The following is a 22,929-nucleotide window of genomic DNA, read 5'->3' on the forward strand; positions in this document are numbered from 1 at the left end:
TCTCTTTTAGAACATTATTATTGTAAAGCAACTCTTGCAGACCATGCACCCGGTAAGAAAGCTCAGTAATATTGAAACGAGTTGGAGTCCTTTATGTAAAGACCAGCAGCAATAAACAGCAGCAGAGAAGAGCAGCTTCACAACCATCATTTAATGGACTGTCAGTACTCAGTGTGAACAGACCTTAAATGGACTCAGACTCGCTCAACAGACCGTGGTGGTGAAACATTAACATCTGCACCTCAGCAGACTAAACACATGATGATGATGATGATGATGATGATGATGATGATGATGATGATGATGATGATGATGATGATGATGTCATCACTGTGCGACACAGACAGAGTAGAACACCTGAACAGCGGTGTGGTCCAACCTACAACACATCAGCATCACATCACATCAGCTCCAACAATACTGAACAGCAGACTATGCATGATTCCTCACTGTGTGTGTGTGTGTGTGTGTGTGTGTGTGTGTGTGTGTGTGTGTGTGTGTGTGTGTGTGTGTGTGTGTGTGTGTGTGTGTGTGTGTGTGTGTGTGTGTGTTCCTGCAGTGTGTAGGAATTCTTGTAAATCCTCGGCCGTACCTCAGGACTTAACTAATCTGCTCAGTTATGTGTTTGTCCCATTCATTCACCAACCAAACCAAACCGCTTGATCCTTTATATTCTGGAGGTCAAGTTCAATGTCATTATTCCTGCCAGACAGACAGACAGACAGACAGAAAGTTCAATATCATGAAAGTGCAATGACAGAAAGTTCAATGCCATTCCTGCTCTCTGTCTGTCTGTCTGTCTGTCTGTCTGTCTGTCTGTCTGTCTGTCTGTCTGTCTGTCTGTCTGTCTGTCTGTCTGTCTGTCTGTCTGTCTGTCTGTCTGTCTGTCTGTCTGTCTGTCTGTCTGTCTGTCTGTCTGTCTGTCTGTCTGTCTGTCTGTCTGTCTGTCTGTCTGTCCAGACATCAGTCTGTCCTCCGTCCATTGTCTGTCCTCCTCGGTGTCTCCTCATTGGGTGCGTCTCATGTCCTTCTCATGTCCCTCCACCCTCTGACCTATAGCTCCTCTATCCTCTCTCCAAACCAGGAAGTAGGAGGAGTCACGTCCGCCATTTTGCAGCCACTTCGTGTCAAGTCTCTTTATTTGCTGCTCCAAGGGAGCTAGGAATTAGGATTAGAAGGCATCGTTGAGGAGCTAGGAGCAAGGAAACAAATGCGTATCCTAACGGGAAGACTTTACAAGCTGAACAGTCGGCATGACGTCACTGACTCCGCCCCCTACAGCTGGCAATGTTACATTGCGCGTGCATTAGTCTTTTTTTTGCGGGGACGTCAATGTGGCAAATTAAACTGTGTCATAATAACTATAGACTGTTCTTTCATTGCCATCAACGATCAGGGTTTATTAACGTGTCTAAACAGAGTCATTAAGTTGGGGGGGGTGGGGGGCTCAGCTGTGTTGATGTCATCAGAAATGGACGTCGCTTAACATGACCCTTCGGAGGAATCCACGTCCCACTTCTCTAAAACAACGTTTTATTCGTGTCCTCTCTCTCCTCGCCTCGTTTTCCTCCGTGCGTTGCGTCCTCGCTGGGAGGAGACCAAGACGGAAAGGAAAGGACGCAAGCGAGGGAAAACTAGGATGTTTTTTTTACTTAAGGAGCTTTTGAGACGCACCCACAGGGCTCAGAACTGGGTCTCAGAGTGTCGTGGGGTCTCCTTCCCGTTGCTGGAGAGGGGCGCCTCCCTGGTCAGAGACAGGGGGGGTGAGGAGGAGGTGTGTGTGTCCCTGGTCAGGGTGTTGGACGGGGTGTCTGCGTCGCTCCGGGTCGGGTGGCTCTCCGGCCGGCTGCCGGACCCCTTCCCCCCCCCCGTGGTCAGGCTCTTCTGGAAGCTCTCGGAGGTGAAGTAGTAGACCACCGGGTCCAGGCAGCAGTTGAGGCTAGAAGGACAAATCAAGTCACCAGAAGCAGGAAGGTGTTGTTTTAACCCATTAAGACCTGAAGCCGATTCTACATGTCTCCTAAATCTCTACAGTTTTCTGAAAAACGTATGTTTCTATATCAGTGGTGCTCAATCTTTTTCATGTCAAGGACCCCCAAAATGATATGTATTTGGCCGCGGACGCCCATCAAAATATTTTGTTCCAGGGACCCCCAGAAGCAAAGATTTGAGTTAAAATGTTCGCTTTAAAAATATATATATTCAAAGATTTGCACACATTTTCACGAATTTTCAAAAATAGCAGATCTACAAGCTCGTAGCGCGGCACTCGGTGCCGCGCTATGAGCTTGTAGATCTGCTATTTTTGAATAGCCCAAAGCGTAGAATAATGCTTTTTAGCTCAAATCTAAAAATGACACAGTTCCAGGTCTTAATGGGTTAATTTCAATTGGTTTACATAGGAGGAGTGTGTCTGATCTAAATATTGACTCAAGCTACTTAAAAACTGTCTCGGGTGCACCCTAAAGCCTGAGTACACGTTAAAATGGCCCCAGTGGTGTTGTAAAGTGAAATGCCTCTTTAACTAAAACCAACAAAGTAAAGAGAACTAGACAACATTTTAGAAATGACTCATGAAATATACAGTAACTGACTGGAACTGTATTGTGCGTTCACAAAACTAACTAAAACTAACTAAAATCATAGAATATTTCTAAAAACTAAGGACATTTTCTCTACTATTTTGGGTAGATATGAAATCTTATCTTCCAATATAAATCCTCTAAAACAGGGTTGATGCAACTTTGATGATGGAGAGGGCCTCTATATTTCCACACTCACTCCAGAGGGACACATTGCATGTACTATTGGGCAGACCTCTTATATCCGTATTTTAACTTCTTTCGTAATTTCTGTCACACACAGTAGCAAAAATAGCAAAAAGAGCAGATCTACAAGCTCAAAACGCGTCCCGGTGCGACGTGTTTTGAGCTTGTAGATCTGCTATTTTTGCTATTTTTTTATATGAATCCAGATTTTTTTTGTTGCTATTTTTGAATTGGAATCCTGAAAAGTTACATTTTTATTTAATTTAAAATTCATTTAGTTATACTTATGTTAACTTTATGAACTTAAATACAAATACATTGGACATAAAAAAGGCAATAGAATGTTAATACTAGCCATTAAGCTACTAATATAGACTGAAGTAATTAAAGAGGTGGTGCCATGTTTTTGCACTTTTTCGGTTTTTCATGTGTCTATGAGGTTGACAGAACTTCATTAAGCCCCCCGGTGGTGTTTTTATGGTGTTTTATGTCTTCTCTGACTATTTGGAGTTTCTTCCTGGAGGCTGAAACCTTGAGGGTCAAACGTGCCAATAGAGAAACAGCACTTTAGTGACATCACAAAGCCCACACCCTCCCCCTCATTATCATAACACAACAGGTGTGGGCATGAGGAGGAGGAGGGACTAGGACAGGTGGGTGGTGCTAAGGTGGTGGAGGAGGTGCTAAGGTGAGAACCAGGTATACTTAATGCACTGGTGGGTGTGTCTACATACAAACAACATTTTAACACTTACTGTACACTTTTTTTTGTTGAAAAAAATCCTTACATAATAATAATACCTTATGATCAGGTTTTAGGGTTGAAAAATATCATGGCACTCCATCTTTAAAGCGGGTCATGTTTGCATGTTTGGAATCATAACAGCTGAAATCAATAACATATCAGTATTCCGATATTAAACTGCGGGCCGCATTAAGTGAAGGTGGGGCCGCATGTGGCCCCCGGGCCGCCAGTTGCCCATGTATGCTCTAAAACTAATAAAAAGGAGTGTGTCTGTGTACCTGGCCAGACACAGGGTGATGGGGTAGAGCGTGCGGGCGAAGCGCTCCACGGAGCAGTTGGCCAGGGCCTGCGTGCGCACCAGCGCGTAGAGGAAGAGGATGGAGTTGTAGGGCACGAAGCAGACGATGAAGATGGCCAGGTGCACCAGGATCATCCTCAGGACCCGCTTCTTGCTGTCGGAGCAGCCGCCCACCGTGGCCGGCTTCCTCAGCGTCCGCAGCACCAGGGACGAACACACCAGGTTGGCCAGCAGGGGGAGCAGGAAGCCCACGATCTAGAACACGGAAGCAGAAACGACGTGAATGACAATTATGTAAACAACTTGGAAACATTTCCATGGCATCTTTTGAGCAAACAAATTATAATTCAGTAATAATAATAATGAGTGACATTCATGTGCTTGCACAAAAAACTAAAAACCCTCCAAAAAGTACATTAGTAAGTAAATGTAGGACCACAGTGGAATTTGTTGTGTTATCCTTTTAGCCCAAGTGTTTTACTATACTTCCGTGCTGTTTTTTATTTATTTTTGACTTATAAAGTATTCAATCAATCATTTAATGTACTGATTGATTGGGAGCGAATCTATGTTCCCTGGGTTCTATGTTCCCCGCTTACAACACTAAACCTAACCCTAAGGTAAGCGGGGAACATAGAAAACCGAGGCACATAGAACCTGGGGAACATAAAACCCGGGAACACAGAACCTGGGGAACATAAAACCCGGAACACAGAACCTGGGGAACATAGAACCCGGAACACAGAACCTGGGGAACATAGAACCCGGAACACAGAACCTGGGGAACATAGAACCCGGAACACAGAACCTGGGGAACATAAAACCCGGAACACAGAACCTGGGGAACATAGAACCCGGAACACAGAACCTGGGGAACATAAAACCCGGAACACAGAACCTGGGGGACATAGAACCCAGGGAACATAAGGATGACCCCCCCCCCTGTCCACCACTGAGCCCCTACTTACTATCTACACAACTATTCGTACCTCGATGAAGATGGTGATCTTGGACAGGTAGTTCTTCCAGGTGCTCTTGGAGAAGCCCTCGAAGCAGGCCGTGGCCCGGTTGGCCCGGTTGATGGTGGAGAAGAAGGTGACCGAGATGCCGCCGCCCAGGATGGTGAGCCACACGGCGGCGCACACCAGCGCCGCGTTGCGCCGCGTGCGCACGGAGCGCGAGCGGAACGGGTACACGATGGCGAGGAAGCGGTCCACGCTGATGCAGGTGAGGAAGAAGATGCTGCCATAGATGTTGGTGATGAAGGCCGTGCCCGACACCTTGCACAGGCCGTCGCCGAACGGCCAGTGGCGGTTGACGTTGTAGAACACCTGGAAGTAAGAAGTAGATGTTAAACATTCATATTTTTTATTGGTTGAATATGTACGTTGCATTCAATAAACAAGTCTCTTCATTGAGCAAGTGTAAGCAGTTGGGGTGGGTTTCTAATTGTATTCAGATTAATGGTTAATAAAATGTTAGACCTGGAACGCATCTGTGTCACTTCAGATTTCTTTGGCTATTCAAAAATAGCAGATATACTCAAAGAGCGGCACCGGGTGCCGCGCTATGAGCTTGTAGATCTGCTATTTTTGAAAAGTCTTGACTTTTTTTTTTAAAGATTTCTTTCAAAAAACTGTTAGGATTTAGAAAAAAAAAAAAAAGAATCGCCTCAGGTCTTAATGGGTTAAAACGCGCATGGATACCTTGAAGGGCAGCGTGAAGACGAACACCAGGTCCGACATGGCCAGGTTGGTCATGAACATGGTGGTCTCGTTCTGCATCTTCATGCGGAAGCAGAAGACGAACAGCGCGGCGCAGTTGGTGACCAGGCCCAGGACGAACACCACGCTGTAGACCACCGAGTACAGGTTGTACTTGAAGGAGTCGTCGATGCCGCAGTCCTCCATGCCCGTCTCGTTCAGCACCAGGCTGGCCATGGTGAGGCGCTGTGGGCACCGGGGTGAGGTGGGTGGTCCTCCACAGATCTAAGGCGGGGAGGGGGGGCAGTAAAAAGTGGCGGTCCGTCCGTCCGTCCGTCAGGAAATGTCCGAGGGCCACTTTAGAGATGTCTAGGAAACGATGGTGTCAGAGCGATGTCCACCGGCCCAGCTCCCACCGAGCCATCCTGGACACACACTCGCACGCACATACACGTGCGCGCACACACGCGTACGCACACACACACACACACACACACACACACACACACACACACACACACACACACACACACACACACACACACACACACACACACACGCACACGCACACGCACACAACCACACAGGATGCGGGAACCACAAGGCCCTGACAGTTGATCCTCCTGCGGAGACAAAGGAAAAAACAAAGGGTCACATCCTCACAATAAAGTCAAAGGAATGAGAAGCAAACAAGCTGTCATGGAGGCTCATTTTTCCTTTCCTAATATATCTATTCTACCTTTACTTATCCTGAAGGGACAAAACGTGGCATCTTTCCATGGGGGGGGGGGGGGGGGCAGTGTTGCTGCTTGGACCATACACAAACTCAACAAAGTTGCAGGACTCATGCTCAGGTGTTTATGTTTATTCAGATTTCAGCATGATCACAGATGTTTAAAAAGACAGGTGCCATTAAAAGCACTGAATTATTTTGCTGATTACAATATAAAACTTCAAATCTAAAAAATGCAATTGCCAATCTAGTAACATAAAAATCTAGTAACATAAAACAATCTAACATCCACTATCATTTAAAAGTCTGCACATATATGGGATTGGTGATTTCTTGTATCTCTCAGTTCGGCAATGTAGAGTGTCCAGGTCATCTCCATTCCTTGTTTGGCGACCAGAGATCTCCTTCCTGAGGCAGGGTAGCCAGTTTCTGAAGTTGGACTTAAACAGCTTCCTGGCAAAGTCGAGACACAGTTGACTGCGCCTCTCTGCTAGGGTGCACAATGTGAGGCTGCGGAGAGCCTCTGTGTATCCCGAGTACCTCCGGCCACTGTGCCAGTCACACACCTTCATGTGACTGGCACACACCTCTCAGCAGCACAGCAGTGTTGATTTCACTGACTAAAACTATGACGAAAGATGTTCGTCGACTACCTTTTTTCACCGACGAAAACTAGATAAAAACTAAGCTATGACGACTAAAACTAGGACTAAATATATTGACAATTTGAAACGTCAACAAATAAAAACTATACTAAAATGTTGAACTAAAAGACAAGTCATTTTATGTTTGGTTGCGCTCGGGTGTTGCGCTCTGAGAATAGCAGATCTACAAGCTCACAGCGCGTTGTGAGCTTGTAGATCGTCTATTCCCAGCATGTAACCAGGTGTAAAATCAACCATTATGACGCCATCAAGACACCGCCAAACTACATTTTAGTCGACTATAATCTTATGATATTTAGTCGACTAAAACTTACCCAAAAAAAGGCATGGGTTTCCGAGGCTAACTAAAACTAGACTAAAACTAAAACATTTCATATGGCTAAAATGTGACTAAAACTAAATGGAATTTTATTCAAAAGACTGACTAAAACTAAATCGAAATGTGCAGTCAAAATTAACACCTCTCAGCAGGTGTGTGCTGGCAGGTTGCTCAAAACGAGAGTGAATACCAACAGAAGCATAATATATTGGGGGATTTGGGCAAATCTTTATGGGGGCACTACTACCCCACACGTTTAGCTGTGTTACTCATTCCACGATTGCACGATCCTTACAAGTTATACCTCGTTGTAAAGGTGACTAATCAACGATAACAATATGAAATACGACACCAATTGCTATCATTATTATTATTTATTTGTTTATAAAATCTTTATCCCATGATTTTGTAACCCATTTTTTCCCCCTAGGGGACACGGGGAGACCATGCAAACTCCACACAGATGATGATGATTGGGTGTAAGTAGTAGACCACATATTTTTTGTCCAGGTTCTACATCTATGCAGTGGTGGAAAAAGTACTCAAATTCTTTACTTAAGTAAAAGTACCAATACTGCAAAATAAAAATACTCTGTTACAAGTAAAAGTCCAGAATTCAAAATTTACTTGAGTAAAAGTACAAAAGTATTGGCATCAAAATGTACTTAAAGTATCAAAAGTAAAAGTACTAAAATGTTTGAAAATAGCAGATCTACAAGCTCACAACGCGTCGCTTTGCGAAGCGTTGTGAGCTTGTAGATCGGCTATTTTCAAATAGCCGAGGTATAAAACAGGGCAAAAGTGGTAAAAGTATGTTTCATAATATCATAATTTATATCTGAAAAGTAACTTGTAACTAAAGTTCTCAAATAATTGTAGTGGAGTAAAAGTACAATATTTGCCTCTGAGATGTAGTGGAGTAGAAGTAAAAGTATTGGAAATTGGAAATACTCAAGTAAAGTACAAATACCTCAAAATTGTACTTAAGTACAGTACTTAAGTAAATGTACTTAGTTACTTTCCACCACTGCGTCTATGTGGGGAAAACAGGGACTTGGCTAAATTGTGAGAAAAAGGGAAACATATTTAAGACATCGATCGGTCAGTCGTTCTGTCCACAAGTCTTGAGTCCCTACTAATGAGACCCTACTGATTCTGGTGACCCCCATGGTCAATCCTCAAGCCCAAAATGGCCATTTGTACAACAGATATCGCCAATGTTAATTTTGACAGCAAATTCTGATTTAGTTAGTTAGTAGTTTTAGCCCTATTTTAGTCTTCTGAAATTGTTTAGTCGTAGTCTAGTCTAAATATCAAAATCTTAGTCTAAAGGTGGTGACACACCGGTGATTATGCGAATATACGCAAAATTCGGACTCGTTCCGAATAATTAGAAGACGCTTTTTCGCCTCGCTTTTTCGCTCCATGGAAGCTTGCATTGACTTTATACGTTTTATTTTAAAAAAAACGTATTATTCGCATGAAAAAAATCGCCTCCGGTGTGTAAGGAGCTTTAGTCTTAGTTTTACTCAACAAAATGAACACTGATCTCAAAGTCTATTGGGTAGAAAGATTGACATGAAAGTTGCTGAGGGTATTCATTGTTCCCTGGAGAAAAGAACCCTATCAATCTAACCATTTGAGTGACCTTTCATTTAGTGCTGCCCCCCCTCAGGCCATAATGTCAAACAAGACGTCTCATAATCTAATCACACAGCACAATGAAACCTACTGATTTCACTGACCACATGGTCCCTCCTAGTCGAGTGTAAGCAGTGGTGGAAAAAGTACTTTTTTTTTTTACTTAAGTAAAAGTAAAAGTCTGGAATTAATAATGTACTTGAGTAAAAGTACAAAAGTATTGGCATTAAAATGTACTTAAAGTACCAAAAGTAAAAGTACTCATTATGCAGAATGTCCCATTTCAAATGAATACAAATCTTTAGAAAATAGCTGATCTACAAGCTCACAATGCGTCGCGTTGGGCACGTCGCTGTAGCCTGGCATGGCCAGACTAATATCACTGCGTAGATGTTAGTCTGGAATCTCCGTGTGGAAACTGCATTTCCGAGGGGCAAATTCACAAAAATGCCTCTGGTGATAAAACCGCCCCATATTTGCATACTGGGCCCTGATTGGTCCCTCACAGCTTCGGAGGGAGAGAAATCCAACCTCTATTGAGAGGGGCCAGAACTGATCTGCCACGGGCCATTTTTTAAATTTGCAATGTCAGATTGGTCTGGAACCAGGCTAACGTCGCTGCTTGGTTATTTCCTCGGTGTCACTTGCCTGGGCTCGCCTGTTCTCAGTGACTTTTCCGGCCCTTAAAGCTTGCGTTCTATTTCAGCCCTTTTGTGTTTACGTCTGTCATCGTGATGAGGTCGCGATGGGTCATACGTGTCCAGTGGACTTTGTCTCCATATATAGCATAATGTGCATTTGACGGGGCATTTGAATCCATATGTGCATTTGACTTTGACTCCATTGTGTGCATTTGACAGATATCTTTGACTGTGTATATGTGTGGTTGTTAGGTCCACTCTGATGAAGAACTGCAGTTGTTCTGTCCAGTCCATGAAGCATGTCTCTTCACACCTCCTCACAGTGAACCAAAGCAAACATGATGAAGACTTTGTGTGAGATGATTCTCCTTTTCACCATCACAAATAATGACACCAGCAATAAAAGAAAATCAACCACATACTGTACACTTGGAATGCTTTATGAAGAGTGTGTTTGAGCTATAGCTGTGACAATAAGCTTGTGTACTGTAGAAAAGGTGTGTGTGTGTGTGTGTGTGTGTGTGTGTGTGTGTGTGTGTGTGTGTGTGTGTGTGTGTGTGTGTGTGTGTGTGTGTGTGTGTGTGTGTGTGTGTGTGTGTGTGTGTGTGTGTGTGTGTGTGTGTGTGTGTGTGTGACTGTGAATTGAGTACAAAGGACCCCAATGGAAACAAACCATAGGCTTTCTTGGGTTTAAAATCTTCTTAGCAGACCTTGTATTGAGCTGTACTTTCCTGTGCTAATTATTTTGCAAATTGCTAATAAAGTATTCAAACAGACACACAGACAGAGACTTTGATGCACATTGATTATAAGTTCATAAGGGCTCAGGGTTGCAGTGTATAAGGACTCTCTCATGGACTTATGCCCCTGATGCATACTTTCCATCATATGTCTGCATCACTGCAGACTTTGCTTGAGGCAATAACCCACAACGTTGTTCAGTGGTGGAAAGTACTCAATTACTGTACTTAAGTGCAATTTTGAGGTATTTGTACTTTACTCGAGTATTTCCAATAAATTTCCAATACTTTTACTTCTACTCCACTACATATCAGAGTTAAATATTGTACTTTTACTCCACTACAATCATTTGAAAACTTTTGTTACTAGTTACTTTGTAGATTTGGATTATTATTACAAAACATACAGTAACCACTTCAGCACTGAAAATAGCCGATCTACAAGCTCACAATGCGTCCATTGTGAGCTTGTAGGCTATTTTCAAAAAGCTGTAGGCTATTTTCAAAGCGTGTAGGCTATTTTCACAAGATTTGTATACATTTGAAAACTTTAAATGGGACATTTTGTATAATGAGTACTTTTACTTTTGGTACTTGAAGTACATTTTGATGCAAATACTTTCATACTTTTACTCAAGTACAATTTGAATTCTGGACTTTTACTTGTAACAGAGTACTTCTAAATTGCAGTATTGATACTTTTTCCACCACTGACGTTTTCCCCTGACAGCAACCACATGAAATAATGAACTTCATCTACATGGTCGATATAGCAACGACATCAACGTAACGTGATGTAAAAAAGTTTGGTCTCATTATTCATATTTCCATAGTGTTATTTTATGTAATTACATTTGGAGCTCTTCAGTGAAGTAGTTCTCAAACATTTTCATGACAAGGACTCCCAAATTGATACATAGCCGGCCCACGGACCCCCATTTGAAAATATCCTTTGCCAGGGACCCCACACAGCAGGGACATTAACCTCTTTCAACCACTTTCCAACCTTTCAACTAGTTCACTTTCATTATATAGATTATATAGAAAGTGGAACCGAAGATTCCACTTTCTTTATAACCCACTTCTCCATTGAACTCAATGGACTGTTGTTTTCTGTCCTCCTGAACAAAAATGTTCAAAAAGTGTTTAATTGCTTAAGCTGTTCCTCGTTTTGCTGGGGACCCCCTGAATACCCTTCAAGGACCCCAGGGGGTCCCCACACCCCACTTTGAGAAACATTGTACATTTATAGGGCAATATTATAGGCTATAAGTACTGGCTTGCATAGCTAAGGTCACCTCCTCCACCGGTGAATGATGTCTTCAGTTCATTTCCTTTTCAAAACTTCTCATTGTATGTAATTTCTATATAATTATATATAAAAAAGAAAAACTGATATTGTAGTTTAGATACAGACTTGCATAAGTTGCATCGCAACGCATTGTGAGCTTGTAGATCGGCTATTTTCAAATAGCCAAAGTATATTGGGCTGAAGTTGTTAATGTATGTTTTGTAATAATTATCAAAATCGAAATAGTATTTTTACTTGAGTATTTCCAATTTTCAATACTTTTACTTCTACTCCACTACATCTCAGAGGCAAATATTGTACTTTTACTCCACTACAATTATTTGAAAACTTTAGTTACTAGTTACTAGTTGTAGATTTCGATTATTATTACAAAACATACATTAACCACTTCATCCCTATATACATTTCGGCCTTTTGAAAACAGACGTTCTACAAGCTCACAATGCGTCCTGTGATGCGACGCATTGTGAGCTTGTAGATCTGCTATTTGAAAACTTGTGTAAGGGCACGGTCCCACCGCAGTTTTATTTTACCTCTGGGGCGGAATCTGCCAATGCTTTGTCAATGCAAATGCGTGGATTCACGTTCTTGTGCATTTTTTCCATGAATCCACGCATTTGCATTGACAAAGCATTGGCAGATGAGTACTTTTACTTTTGGTACTTTAAGTACATTTTGATACCAATACTATGGTACTTTTAATCAAGTACATTTTGAATTCCAGACTTTTACTTGTAACAGAGAATTTCTACAATGCAGTATTGATACTTTTACTTGTGTAAAACATTTTTTTTTAACACCACTGGGTCTAAATAGGCTAGAGGAAGAGACAACATATTATGAACAGTGTTATTTATACAGTATATCCAAACAATACAAAATGACAACCATTAATATTTATACAGTAAGCATAACAACATAATCAGAGTTTTGTCCTCTGTGTGCTCCTGCTAGACGAGCCAGTGAAGCAGACACACACACACACACACACACACACACACACACACACACACACACCGTCCAAAGTGTGTGTGTGTGTGTGTGTGTGTGTGTGTGTGTGTGTGTGTGTGTGTGTGTGTGTGTGTGTGTGTGTGTGCGTGCGTGCGTGCGTGCGTGCGTGCGTGCGTGCGTGCGTGCGTGCGTGCGTGCGTGCGTGCGTGCGTGCGTGCGTGCGTGCGTGCGTGCGTGCGTGCGTGCGTGCGTGCGTGCGTGCGTGCGTGCGTGTGTGTGTGTGGGTGGGTGGGTGTGTGTGTGTGTGTGTACAAAGGACCCCAATGGAAACAAACCATAGGCTTTCTAGGGTTTAAAATCTTCTTAGCAGACCTTGTATTGAGCTGTACTTTCCTGTGCTAATTATTTTGCAAATTGCTAATAAAGTATTCCAACAGACAGACAGACAGACAGAGACTTTGATGCACATTAATCATAAGTTCATAAGGGCTCAGGGTTGCAGTGTATAAGGACTCTCTCATGGACTTATGCCCCTGATGCATACTTTCCATCATATGTCTGCATCACTGCAGACTTTGCTTGAGGCAATAACCCACAACGTTGTTCAGTGGTGGAAAGTACATGTACTCAAGTACTGTACTTAAGTGCAATTTTGAGGTATTTGTACTTTACTCGAGTATTTCCAATACATTTCCAATACTTTTACTTCTACTCCACTACATATCAGAGTTAAATATTGTACTTTTACTCCACTACAATCATTTGAAAACTTTAGTTACTAGTTACTTTGTAGATTTGGATTATTATTACAAAACATACAGTAACCACTTCAGCACTGAAAATAGCCGATCTACAAGCTCACAATGCGTCCATTGTGAGCTTGTAGGCTATTTTCAAAAAGCTGTAGGCTATTTTCAAAGCGTGTAGGCTATTTTCACAAGATTTGTATACATTTGAAAACTTTAAATGGGACATTTTGTATAATGAGTACTTTTACTTTTGGTACTTGAAGTACATTTTGATGCAAATACTTTCATACTTTTACTCAAGTACAATTTGAATTCTGGACTTTTACTTGTAACAGAGTACTTCTAAATTGCAGTATTGATACTTTTTCCACCACTGACGTTTTCCCCTGACAGCAACCACATGAAATAATGAACTTCATCTACATGGTCGATATAGCAACGACATCAACGTAACGTGATGTCAAAAAGTTTGGTCTCATTATTCATATTTCCATAGTGTTATTTTATGTAATTACATTTGGAGCTCTTCAGTGAAGTAGTTCTCAAACATTTTCATGTCAAGGACTCCCAAATTGATACATAGCCGGCCCACGGACCCCCATTTGAAAATATCCTTTGCCAGGGACCCCACACAGCAGGGACATTAACCTCTTTCAACCACTTTCCAACCTTTCAACTAGTTCACTTTCATTATATAGATTATATAGAAAGTGGAACCGAAGATTCCACTTTCTTTATAACCCACTTCTCCATTGAACTCAATGGACTGTTGTTTTCTGTCCTCCTGAACAAAAATGTTCAAAAAGTGTTTAATTGCTTAAGCTGTTCCTCGTTTTGCTGGGGACCCCCTGAATACCCTTCAAGGACCCCAGGGGGTCCCCACACCCCACTTTGAGAAACATTGTACATTTATAGGGCAATATTATAGGCTATAAGTACTGGCTTGCATAGCTAAGGTCACCTCCTCCACCGGTGAATGATGTCTTCAGTTCATTTCCTTTTCAAAACTTCTCATTGTATGTAATTTCTATATAATTATATATAAAAAAGAAAAACTGATATTGTAGTTTAGATACAGACTTGCATAAGTTGCATCGCAACGCATTGTGAGCTTGTAGATCGGCTATTTTCAAATAGCCAAAGTATATTGGGCTGAAGTTGTTAATGTATGTTTTGTAATAATTATCAAAATCGAAATAGTATTTTTACTTGAGTATTTCCAATTTTCAATACTTTTACTTCTACTCCACTACATCTCAGAGGCAAATATTGTACTTTTACTCCACTACAATTATTTGAAAACTTTAGTTACTAGTTACTAGTTGTAGATTTCGATTATTATTACAAAACATACATTAACCACTTCATCCCTATATACATTTCGGCCTTTTGAAAACAGACGTTCTACAAGCTCACAATGCGTCCTGTGATGCGACGCATTGTGAGCTTGTAGATCTGCTATTTGAAAACTTGTGTAAGGGCACGGTCCCACCGCAGTTTTATTTTACCTCTGGGGCGGAATCTGCCAATGCTTTGTCAATGCAAATGCGTGGATTCACGTTCTTGTGCATTTTTTCCATGAATCCACGCATTTGCATTGACAAAGCATTGGCAGATGAGTACTTTTACTTTTGGTACTTTAAGTACATTTTGATACCAATACTATGGTACTTTTAATCAAGTACATTTTGAATTCCAGACTTTTACTTGTAACAGAGAATTTCTACAATGCAGTATTGATACTTTTACTTGTGTAAAACATTTTTTTTTAACACCACTGGGTCTAAATAGGCTAGAGGAAGAGACAACATATTATGAACAGTGTTATTTATACAGTATATCCAAACAATACAAAATGACAACCATTAATATTTATACAGTAAGCATAACAACATAATCAGAGTTTTGTCCTCTGTGTGCTCCTGCTAGACGAGCCAGTGAAGCAGACACACACACACACACACACACACACACACACACACACACACACACCGTCCAAAATAATGTTTTCACTTCCTGTTTTAAGACTGGCCTCATGCTGTATGTGTCATGATGTCTGTGTAGGCCTACTGTAGCTTTACCCTCCCCCCACACACACACACACACACACACACACACACACACACACACACACACACACACACACACACACACACACACACACACTCACACACGGGCAGTCCATCAGTTCCAGCTGCAAGGTGACATCTTTACAACATTTTCACACGCCTCCAAAAAGCCTCCCTGAGCTTTACAATGCCCTCACTGTACCCTGCGCACACACACACACACACACACACACACACACACAGACACACACACACACACACACACACACACACACACACACACACACACACAGACACACACACACACACACACACACACACACACACACACACACATGCACACATACTGTAGACATGCACATAATATACTGTATGTCCTCAAATGTGCACGCATTAACACAATTTTGAGACTTTATGCACGCACAGACGCACTTGCATGCACAAACACACACACACACACACACACACACACACACACACACACACACACACACGCACACGCACACGCACACGCACACGCACACCAGAGACTTCTATGTACTATGGCTGTGTCCCAGCCTCCTCACACAGACTGCCAACATTATGTTTGTGCATGGATGTAGTACACTGACAGTACTGTGTACAGTACAGCCCAGTGTAATATACTGTACAACATGGAAGTAGTACACTGACAGTACTGTAATATATACTGTACAACATTCAGATTGTGTGCTAGACAGCTGGAGTGTGAGCTGAATGAATAGCTAAATCTCTGTCTGTCTGTCTGTCTGTCTGTCTGCCTGCCTGCCCGTCTGTCTGTCTGTCTGTGCGTGTGTATGTGTGTATTTGTGTGTGTGCACTCATTTCACCAAATGCACCCCAGTATAAACAGTATAGGGGCATTTGGCACAATTAGGATTGAAGTAGTGAAGTGGTTTCAGACGGGGGTTCTGGACATGAAGAAGCTTTGAGGAGCACTGCTGTACTGTGTTTGTATGTGTGGGCTGGGGGCGGGGCTAGAGCTGTAGGAGGAGGACCTGTCTGTCTGCTCTATAGGTATCACTTTACATGATGCAGCTGTCGCTCTCTCTCTCTCTCTCTCACTCTGCAGACAGACACGCAGACACACACGTAGTACTCCCATTTTTTACTCGAGTAAAAGTATCAATACTGCAATGTTGAAATACTCTGTTACAAGTAAAAATCCGGAATTCAAAGTTTACTTGAATGTAAAAGTACAAAGGCATTGGCATCAGAATATACTTGAAGTGCAAAAAGTAAAAGTACTCATTATGCAGACTGTGCCATTTCAAGTTTTCAAACAAATCTAATGAAAACAGCAGATCTACAAGCTCACAACGCGTTGCGATGCATGGTGAGCTTGTAGGTCGGCTATTTTTAAATAGCCGAAATATACTGTATAGAGCTTAAGTGGTTCATGTATGTTTAATAATCAAAAAGTAACGAATAACTAAAGTTGAAAGTGGAGTAAAAGTACCATTACCATTGTCAACATTTAAGTTGTCTGTCTGTCTGTCTGTCTGTCTGTCTGTCTGTCTGTCTGTCTGTCTGTCTGTCTGTCTGTCTGTCTGTCTGTCTGTCTGTCTGTCTGTCTGTCTGTCTGTCTGTCTGTCAATAATAATTGTCAATTGTCAATGATAATTTGTTTGTTTATTATTGATTGATCTCTGTCTCTTCCCCCTTGCCCTTCTTCTTCTTCCCTTTCTTTTTTATAGAATGGGGTCAAATGCATATCAATTTGGGGTTCCTTGTCATGAAAACTACTGGTCTACTATCCGTCTAGTAGTCTATAGTCTCTTCTGTATGAACTGATATAATGCCATTCAAATGAAATAACACTCAACATAACATAAGCAGCATGGAGTCAATGTGATGCTGACTATGACCTTTATATTGGGTTCATATTATAGACACCGATGTTTAAACGGCCAAGAATGAAATGTTGTCCAATCCAAGTCATATCCTGCATTTTAGCTCATTTTTAATCGTTGTTTAACTTGAAACAGACACGTTGTAAAGATTACAGGTCTGTTTAATTGGTCCCTTTATCAGTGGTGTAAAGTAACTAAGTACATTTACTCAAGTACTGTACTTCAGTACAATTTTGAGGTATTTTTTACTTTACTGGAGTATTTTCAGTTTTCAGTACTTTTACTTCTACTCCACTACATATCAGAAGAGAATATTGTATTTTTGCTCCACTACAATTACATTAATGTTGTAATTACACCAGTACATTTCGATACCAATACTTTTGTACAATTACTGAAGTCAATTTTTAATTGTAGAGTAGAGTATTTCACTGCACTATTCATACTTTTACTTAAGTAAAACATAATGAGTAGGCTACTTTTTCCACCACTGTATGTTCTCTCATGTGTACTCTCACTCTGTAACTCTGAGAGTACACATGAATAGCTCTGGTCCAGTTAGTGAGTTATCTAATGCTCTGCTCATAGACCGAACATTCCACTGCTTTAGTAAAAATAAACTAAACTACTTCAATACTCACCAAAATAACACCTGTTGTGTGTTGCTGAAAGTCTATTCTTCAGGGTGGGAATCCTCTCAGAACCCCACCTTCACTGTTTAATACACTTTTCGGGCAGAAAATAAAATATGTCCACCGGATCGAAATTATGTGTATTTACTCCACTGCGCCCCCTACAGAACTGCTACAATATTGACCATATCTGTAGGGGGCGCAGTGGAATAAATAAAAATATCTTCCATCTGGCGGACATATTTTATTTTCTGCCCAAAAAGTGTATTCTACAGAGAAGGTGGGGTTCTGAGAGGCTTCCCACCCTAGACAATAGACTTTCAACAACACAAAACAGCCTTTGTCTCCGTGAGTAACGAGATAGTTTAGTTTATTTCTCCTAAAGACGGAGACCTCGCACGGCGCGTGTAATGTTGGGTGAATACAAGAAGACTCACTCCAAAACCAACTCACCCCAACTCAAAAAGGAAAACTCACCCCGGAGCTAGGAACACTCACCCTGGGGGGTGGGTAAACTCACCCCAGGACCTGAGAAAACTCACTCCGGAACACTCACCCCGGGGTTGGGAAAACTCACCCCGGGGGTAGGAAAACTCACCCCGGGGGAGACGCACTGTGATTGGCCAGTAGTCACTTTGAGTGGCAGTTGGGGCAAACGCAGTCAGTGGGGCAAACGCAGTGAGTGGGGCAAACACAGTCCCCACCAAAAATATTTACTATTCTGTCCCTATCGGTACATAACTCGGACGGCGCTGATTCGACTAGCAGACCATCGGCTGGTCGTTGCGGGCACTCGCGCCTGGAGGCGCTCGGGCGCAACTCCTCAGCCTCAAGGTCTGCTGAGTCGGCGCGCCTCCGTCATGGTCCAAAACTATACTTTATCGGCGAAAAAAGTCTGCGGATGACTGAAAAAGTTTTACCCCAAGCATTCTGTGAAAATGGAAAGCTCACAAAGTTAAAAACCATTGGGGTGAGTTTTCCGGAGTGAGTTTTCTCAGGTCCTGGGGTGAGTTTTCCTACCCCCGAAAATCTTGGGGGTGAGTTTTCCTACCCTGTGGGATGAGTTTTCCGGAGTGAGTTTTCCTAGCAATGGGGTGAGTTGGTTTTGGAGTGAGTCTTCTTGATACCTGTTGGGTCTATGAGCAGAGCAGCTATCTGTGGACCAGGACTACCATAGAGAAGTACAAAAGTATTGGCATCAAAATATACTTAAAGTAACGAAAGTAAAAAGTACTCTTTATGCAGAATGACCCATGTCCCAAGTTTTAAAATGTATACAAAATATTTTGAAAATAGCCCAAAGTTTAAATAGGGCTGAAGTTATGTTTTGTAATAATAATAAAAACCTACAGTATAGTAACTAAAGTTTTCAAATAGTAGTGGAGTAAAAAGTATAATATTTGCGTAGAAGTAAAAGTATTGAACATTGGAAATACTCCAGTAAAGTAAAAAAAATACCTCAACATAGGCTACTCAATTAAGTACAGTACTTGAGTAAATGTACTTAGTTACTTACTTTACACCACTTTATAATCTGTCGTATCATCACGACAGATTAGGATATTATAGCGACAACCTGCGTTCACTGTTATGTGACTTATTTAACCATTAAAACAAACATCACTTTGTTATGTTTGCATTTTAAAATGTGACACAATAAATAAATACCTCTGTGTTGGTCAGCATAAATAATAATAATAATAATAATAATAATAATAATAATAATAATAATAATAATAATAATAATAGTAATAATAATAATAGTAATAATAATAATAGTAATAGTAATAATAATAATAATATCAGAATATATACCTCGTTATGTGTTCATCAGCATTAATAATAATAATAACAATAACAATAGCAGAATAAATACCTCGTTTTCAGCATTAATAATAATAATAAATACCTTGTTATGTGTTCGTCGGCATCAGTCAAAAGACAAGAAGTCCATAGTTTTCTATAAAGTGACTCAAACGGTCAGTAAACACTGTCTGCTCCTCAGACTGTATCTATATATATATATCTATAATCATCTCATCTCATAAACAGTCATATAAACAGCGACACATCATTAAATGATGAATCATAACATTATGAGCCGAACAGAAACGCTCGTTCCTCCTCCATGTAATCCTCTGGACGACTTTATGCTTCCACCGCAAACAGGAGCGTATCAAACCCACCCTCTGTGTGTGTGTGTGTGTGTGTGTGTGTGTGTGTGTGTGTGTGTGTGTGTGTGTGTGTGTGTGTGTGTGTGTGTGTGTGTGTGTGCGTGTGTGTGCGTGTGCGCGTGCGTGTGTGTGGTTGTATTATTAGGCTACTACTTGTGAGGGTCAAATGTCCTCAGTAGTATAGTAGAATAGAACTAGAGAAGTAGAGGACATTGTGGGGACTGTTTTCCTCACAAGAGAAACATGGTTTTATTTTATGGCCATAAAAATAATAATGATAGAAGAAAAAAAACGTTTTTTCTTTAAAAGAAAGAAAATACAGATTTATTTTAATGAGTAAAACAGGTTGGGATTAGGATTAGGCATTTGGAGGTTAGCTTTAAAGGGATATTTCACATGTTTGGGGTAATTTTAACATCCAATCAGGCTCTCGTGTTTTTCACCCCAGACAGTTTTTAAGTTGCTTGATTCAGCATTTGATATTCCTTTTATCAGACACGCCCCCTTCCTATACAAACCCATTGTAACTTCAAACTCCATTTTAATCATGATAGATTCATCAGAAACACCCGTCCTTTGGTTCTGGTGACTCATCCTGCCCTCCTGATACGTGAGGGGGCCGTGTTTTTTCAATTACTTTTTTTAATCATTTTTTAAAATAATTTTTTGGGAAAATGAAAAAAATGAAATACAATAAAAACATTTTAGTACAATTAAGGAAAAAAGTAATCGAAAAAAACACGCCCCTCACGTATTAGGAGGGCAGTATGAGTCACCAGAACTAAGGACATGTGTTTTTGATGAATCTATCATTATTAAAATGTTTTAAGTTATAATGGGTTTGTATAGGAAGGGGGCGTGTCTCATAAAATCTACTTTAATCTAAATACTGAATCAAACAACTTAAAAATGAGTTGCCCGCACCGAAAATAGCAGATCTACAAGCTCACAACGCATCACCACACAACATCGCCACACAACAACGTGTTGTGAGCTACTGAGCTTGCAGATCTGCTATTTTCGGCTTTAGGTTTAGGGTTAAAATGTCATAAAATGTGTAAAAAAACTACTGGTATTCATAAACTGTCCTAAAATATTGATGTCCTCACAAGTGTAGTAATACAAACGTGTGTGTGTGCGTGTGTGTGTGTGTGTGTGTGTGTGTGTGTGTGTGTGTGTGTGTGTGTGTGTGTGTGTGTGTGTGTGTGTGTGTGTGTGCGTGTGCGTGCACGCGTGTACACAGGAAGCAGAACAATAGCACCTCATTGGAGGGGGACTGGAGGGGGCGGGGCCCGGTGTCATCAGCTGCTAAATTGGGCCGTTAACCTTAATGACACATTACTGACATTTGATTGGTTGAAAGGGGAAGATTTATGAAACATTCTTGTGTGTTTTTTTCCCCCTGAGCTTCTGTATTTAGGATGTATTTACTCTTTTGTGTACCTTTTCCTTTTTCAGTGCGTTCTCCATCTTTGTAGTTTTTTTTCATGAGAAGGGAGGAAAAACTACAAAGGATGGAGTGCGCACGAGAAAGAGAGAGAGAGAATTTCACACACTTATTTACACACTTCACTGTGATATGACAATAAAGACATATTTTATATGTGTTAATAGCTCATAGAGAACGTAAATCCTGAGCGTTCCAAGTGTAGGGAGTTCTGTAGTATTACATCTCCCTTGGTTCTGGTTCTTTATTCCTACTGGTCCATACCTGTCGGGGGATATGAGCACCGAAAGTATATGCAGTTTGGGTTATGCACTGTGCACAGATAAGTATATCAGGGATGGAAAGTGACTATCGGTACCTGCAACAGTTCCAACAGACACGTGTGTGCGCGTCCCGTCGCCGTGTCCCCACACAAACACACACGGCCGGACGGACCCGCACTCGCGCGTTTCCCGTTGCCGCTTAAGCACGTTCTCTGTGGCAGACGGCAACAGTGTAACACAGTGGGTCTATGGATTCGACTCATGCGCAGTTTGAGCATTCATCCCATAGGTCGGAAGGCCATCCCACAGCCGGGGAGACGTAACCATGGCGACATTATTTGACGTAAAAACGCTAATAAACAGCTGACATTTGGGGAAAGCGAAAAACGGGCTTCGGTGTTCCGTGCACATGGTAATGGTCAATGGCTGTGTGCAAATGCAGAGCAATTGCTCCAGGCACTGAGGAGAAGAACTGGGTGATGTTTTTGCACACAGCACAGACAGAGCTACAGAGCTACCGAGGCACAGAGCTTTGGTTAGTTATTGGAGGATGGCTTACTACCTGTCTATTGTTGTATTACTATCAGTATATATTTTTCCGTATCATAACTGCGGTACCAAATGATAGAAAAGTTTACACTCTAAACTCAAGGCTGAAGACAGGTGTGAGAGAGGCCAGCATCAATGTCCATAAACAACTAAATAGGCTTGCTCACTGACAAATGAATGTTGAGACTCTTTGGATGCAAAAATATGGTCTTTTTACTTACAAAAAGTACAAAAAGTTTGATCAGCTTCATGACCATTTGTTTTATTTGTAAGTAAAAGACTATATTCAATATTCATTTGTCAGTGTGCTAGCCTATCTTGTTGTTTATAACTGTGGTACTGCCCTGATAACTGAATGTATGTGGTGATATTAGTACACTAATGTTATATTAACAGTATTAGGCAGTGGTGGAAAAAGTACTCACAGGTTTTTACAAAAAGCATCAATACTGCAATGTAGAAGTACTCTGTTACATGTAAAAGTCTGGAATTAAAAATGTACTTGAGTAGAAAATACAGCTTGTAGATCGGCTATTTTCAAATGCCCGAAATGTATATATAGGGCTGAAGTGGTTAATGTATGTTTAGTAATAATAATCAAAATCTACAACTTCTAACTAGAAACTAACGTTTTCAAATAATTATAATGGAGTAAAAGT

At 41.3% G+C, this 22,929-nt stretch overlaps 1 protein-coding gene across 1 annotated transcript; it reads right to left on the bottom strand.

The window, feature by feature from the left end:
* Positions 1 to 385: 385 nt before the first annotated feature.
* lpar4 (lysophosphatidic acid receptor 4) lies at positions 386 to 19,968 on the bottom strand. The gene is made up of 5 exons (XM_080415321.1): positions 19,747 to 19,968; positions 5,518 to 6,137; positions 4,801 to 5,142; positions 3,792 to 4,066; positions 386 to 1,939 (listed from the first exon to the last, which is right to left on the bottom strand). The coding sequence occupies exons 2-5, from the start codon at positions 5,749 to 5,751 to the stop codon at positions 1,684 to 1,686; spliced, it is 1,107 nt and encodes a 368-aa protein (XP_080271447.1). The 5' UTR covers positions 5,752 to 6,137; positions 19,747 to 19,968; the 3' UTR covers positions 386 to 1,683.
* Between the last annotated feature and the right edge of the window lie 2,961 nt (positions 19,969 to 22,929).

This window comes from Gymnoscopelus braueri, assembly GCF_963280865.1.
Source record: "Gymnoscopelus braueri genome assembly, chromosome: 20".
NCBI classification, from domain to species: Eukaryota; Metazoa; Chordata; class Actinopteri; order Myctophiformes; family Myctophidae; genus Gymnoscopelus; species Gymnoscopelus braueri.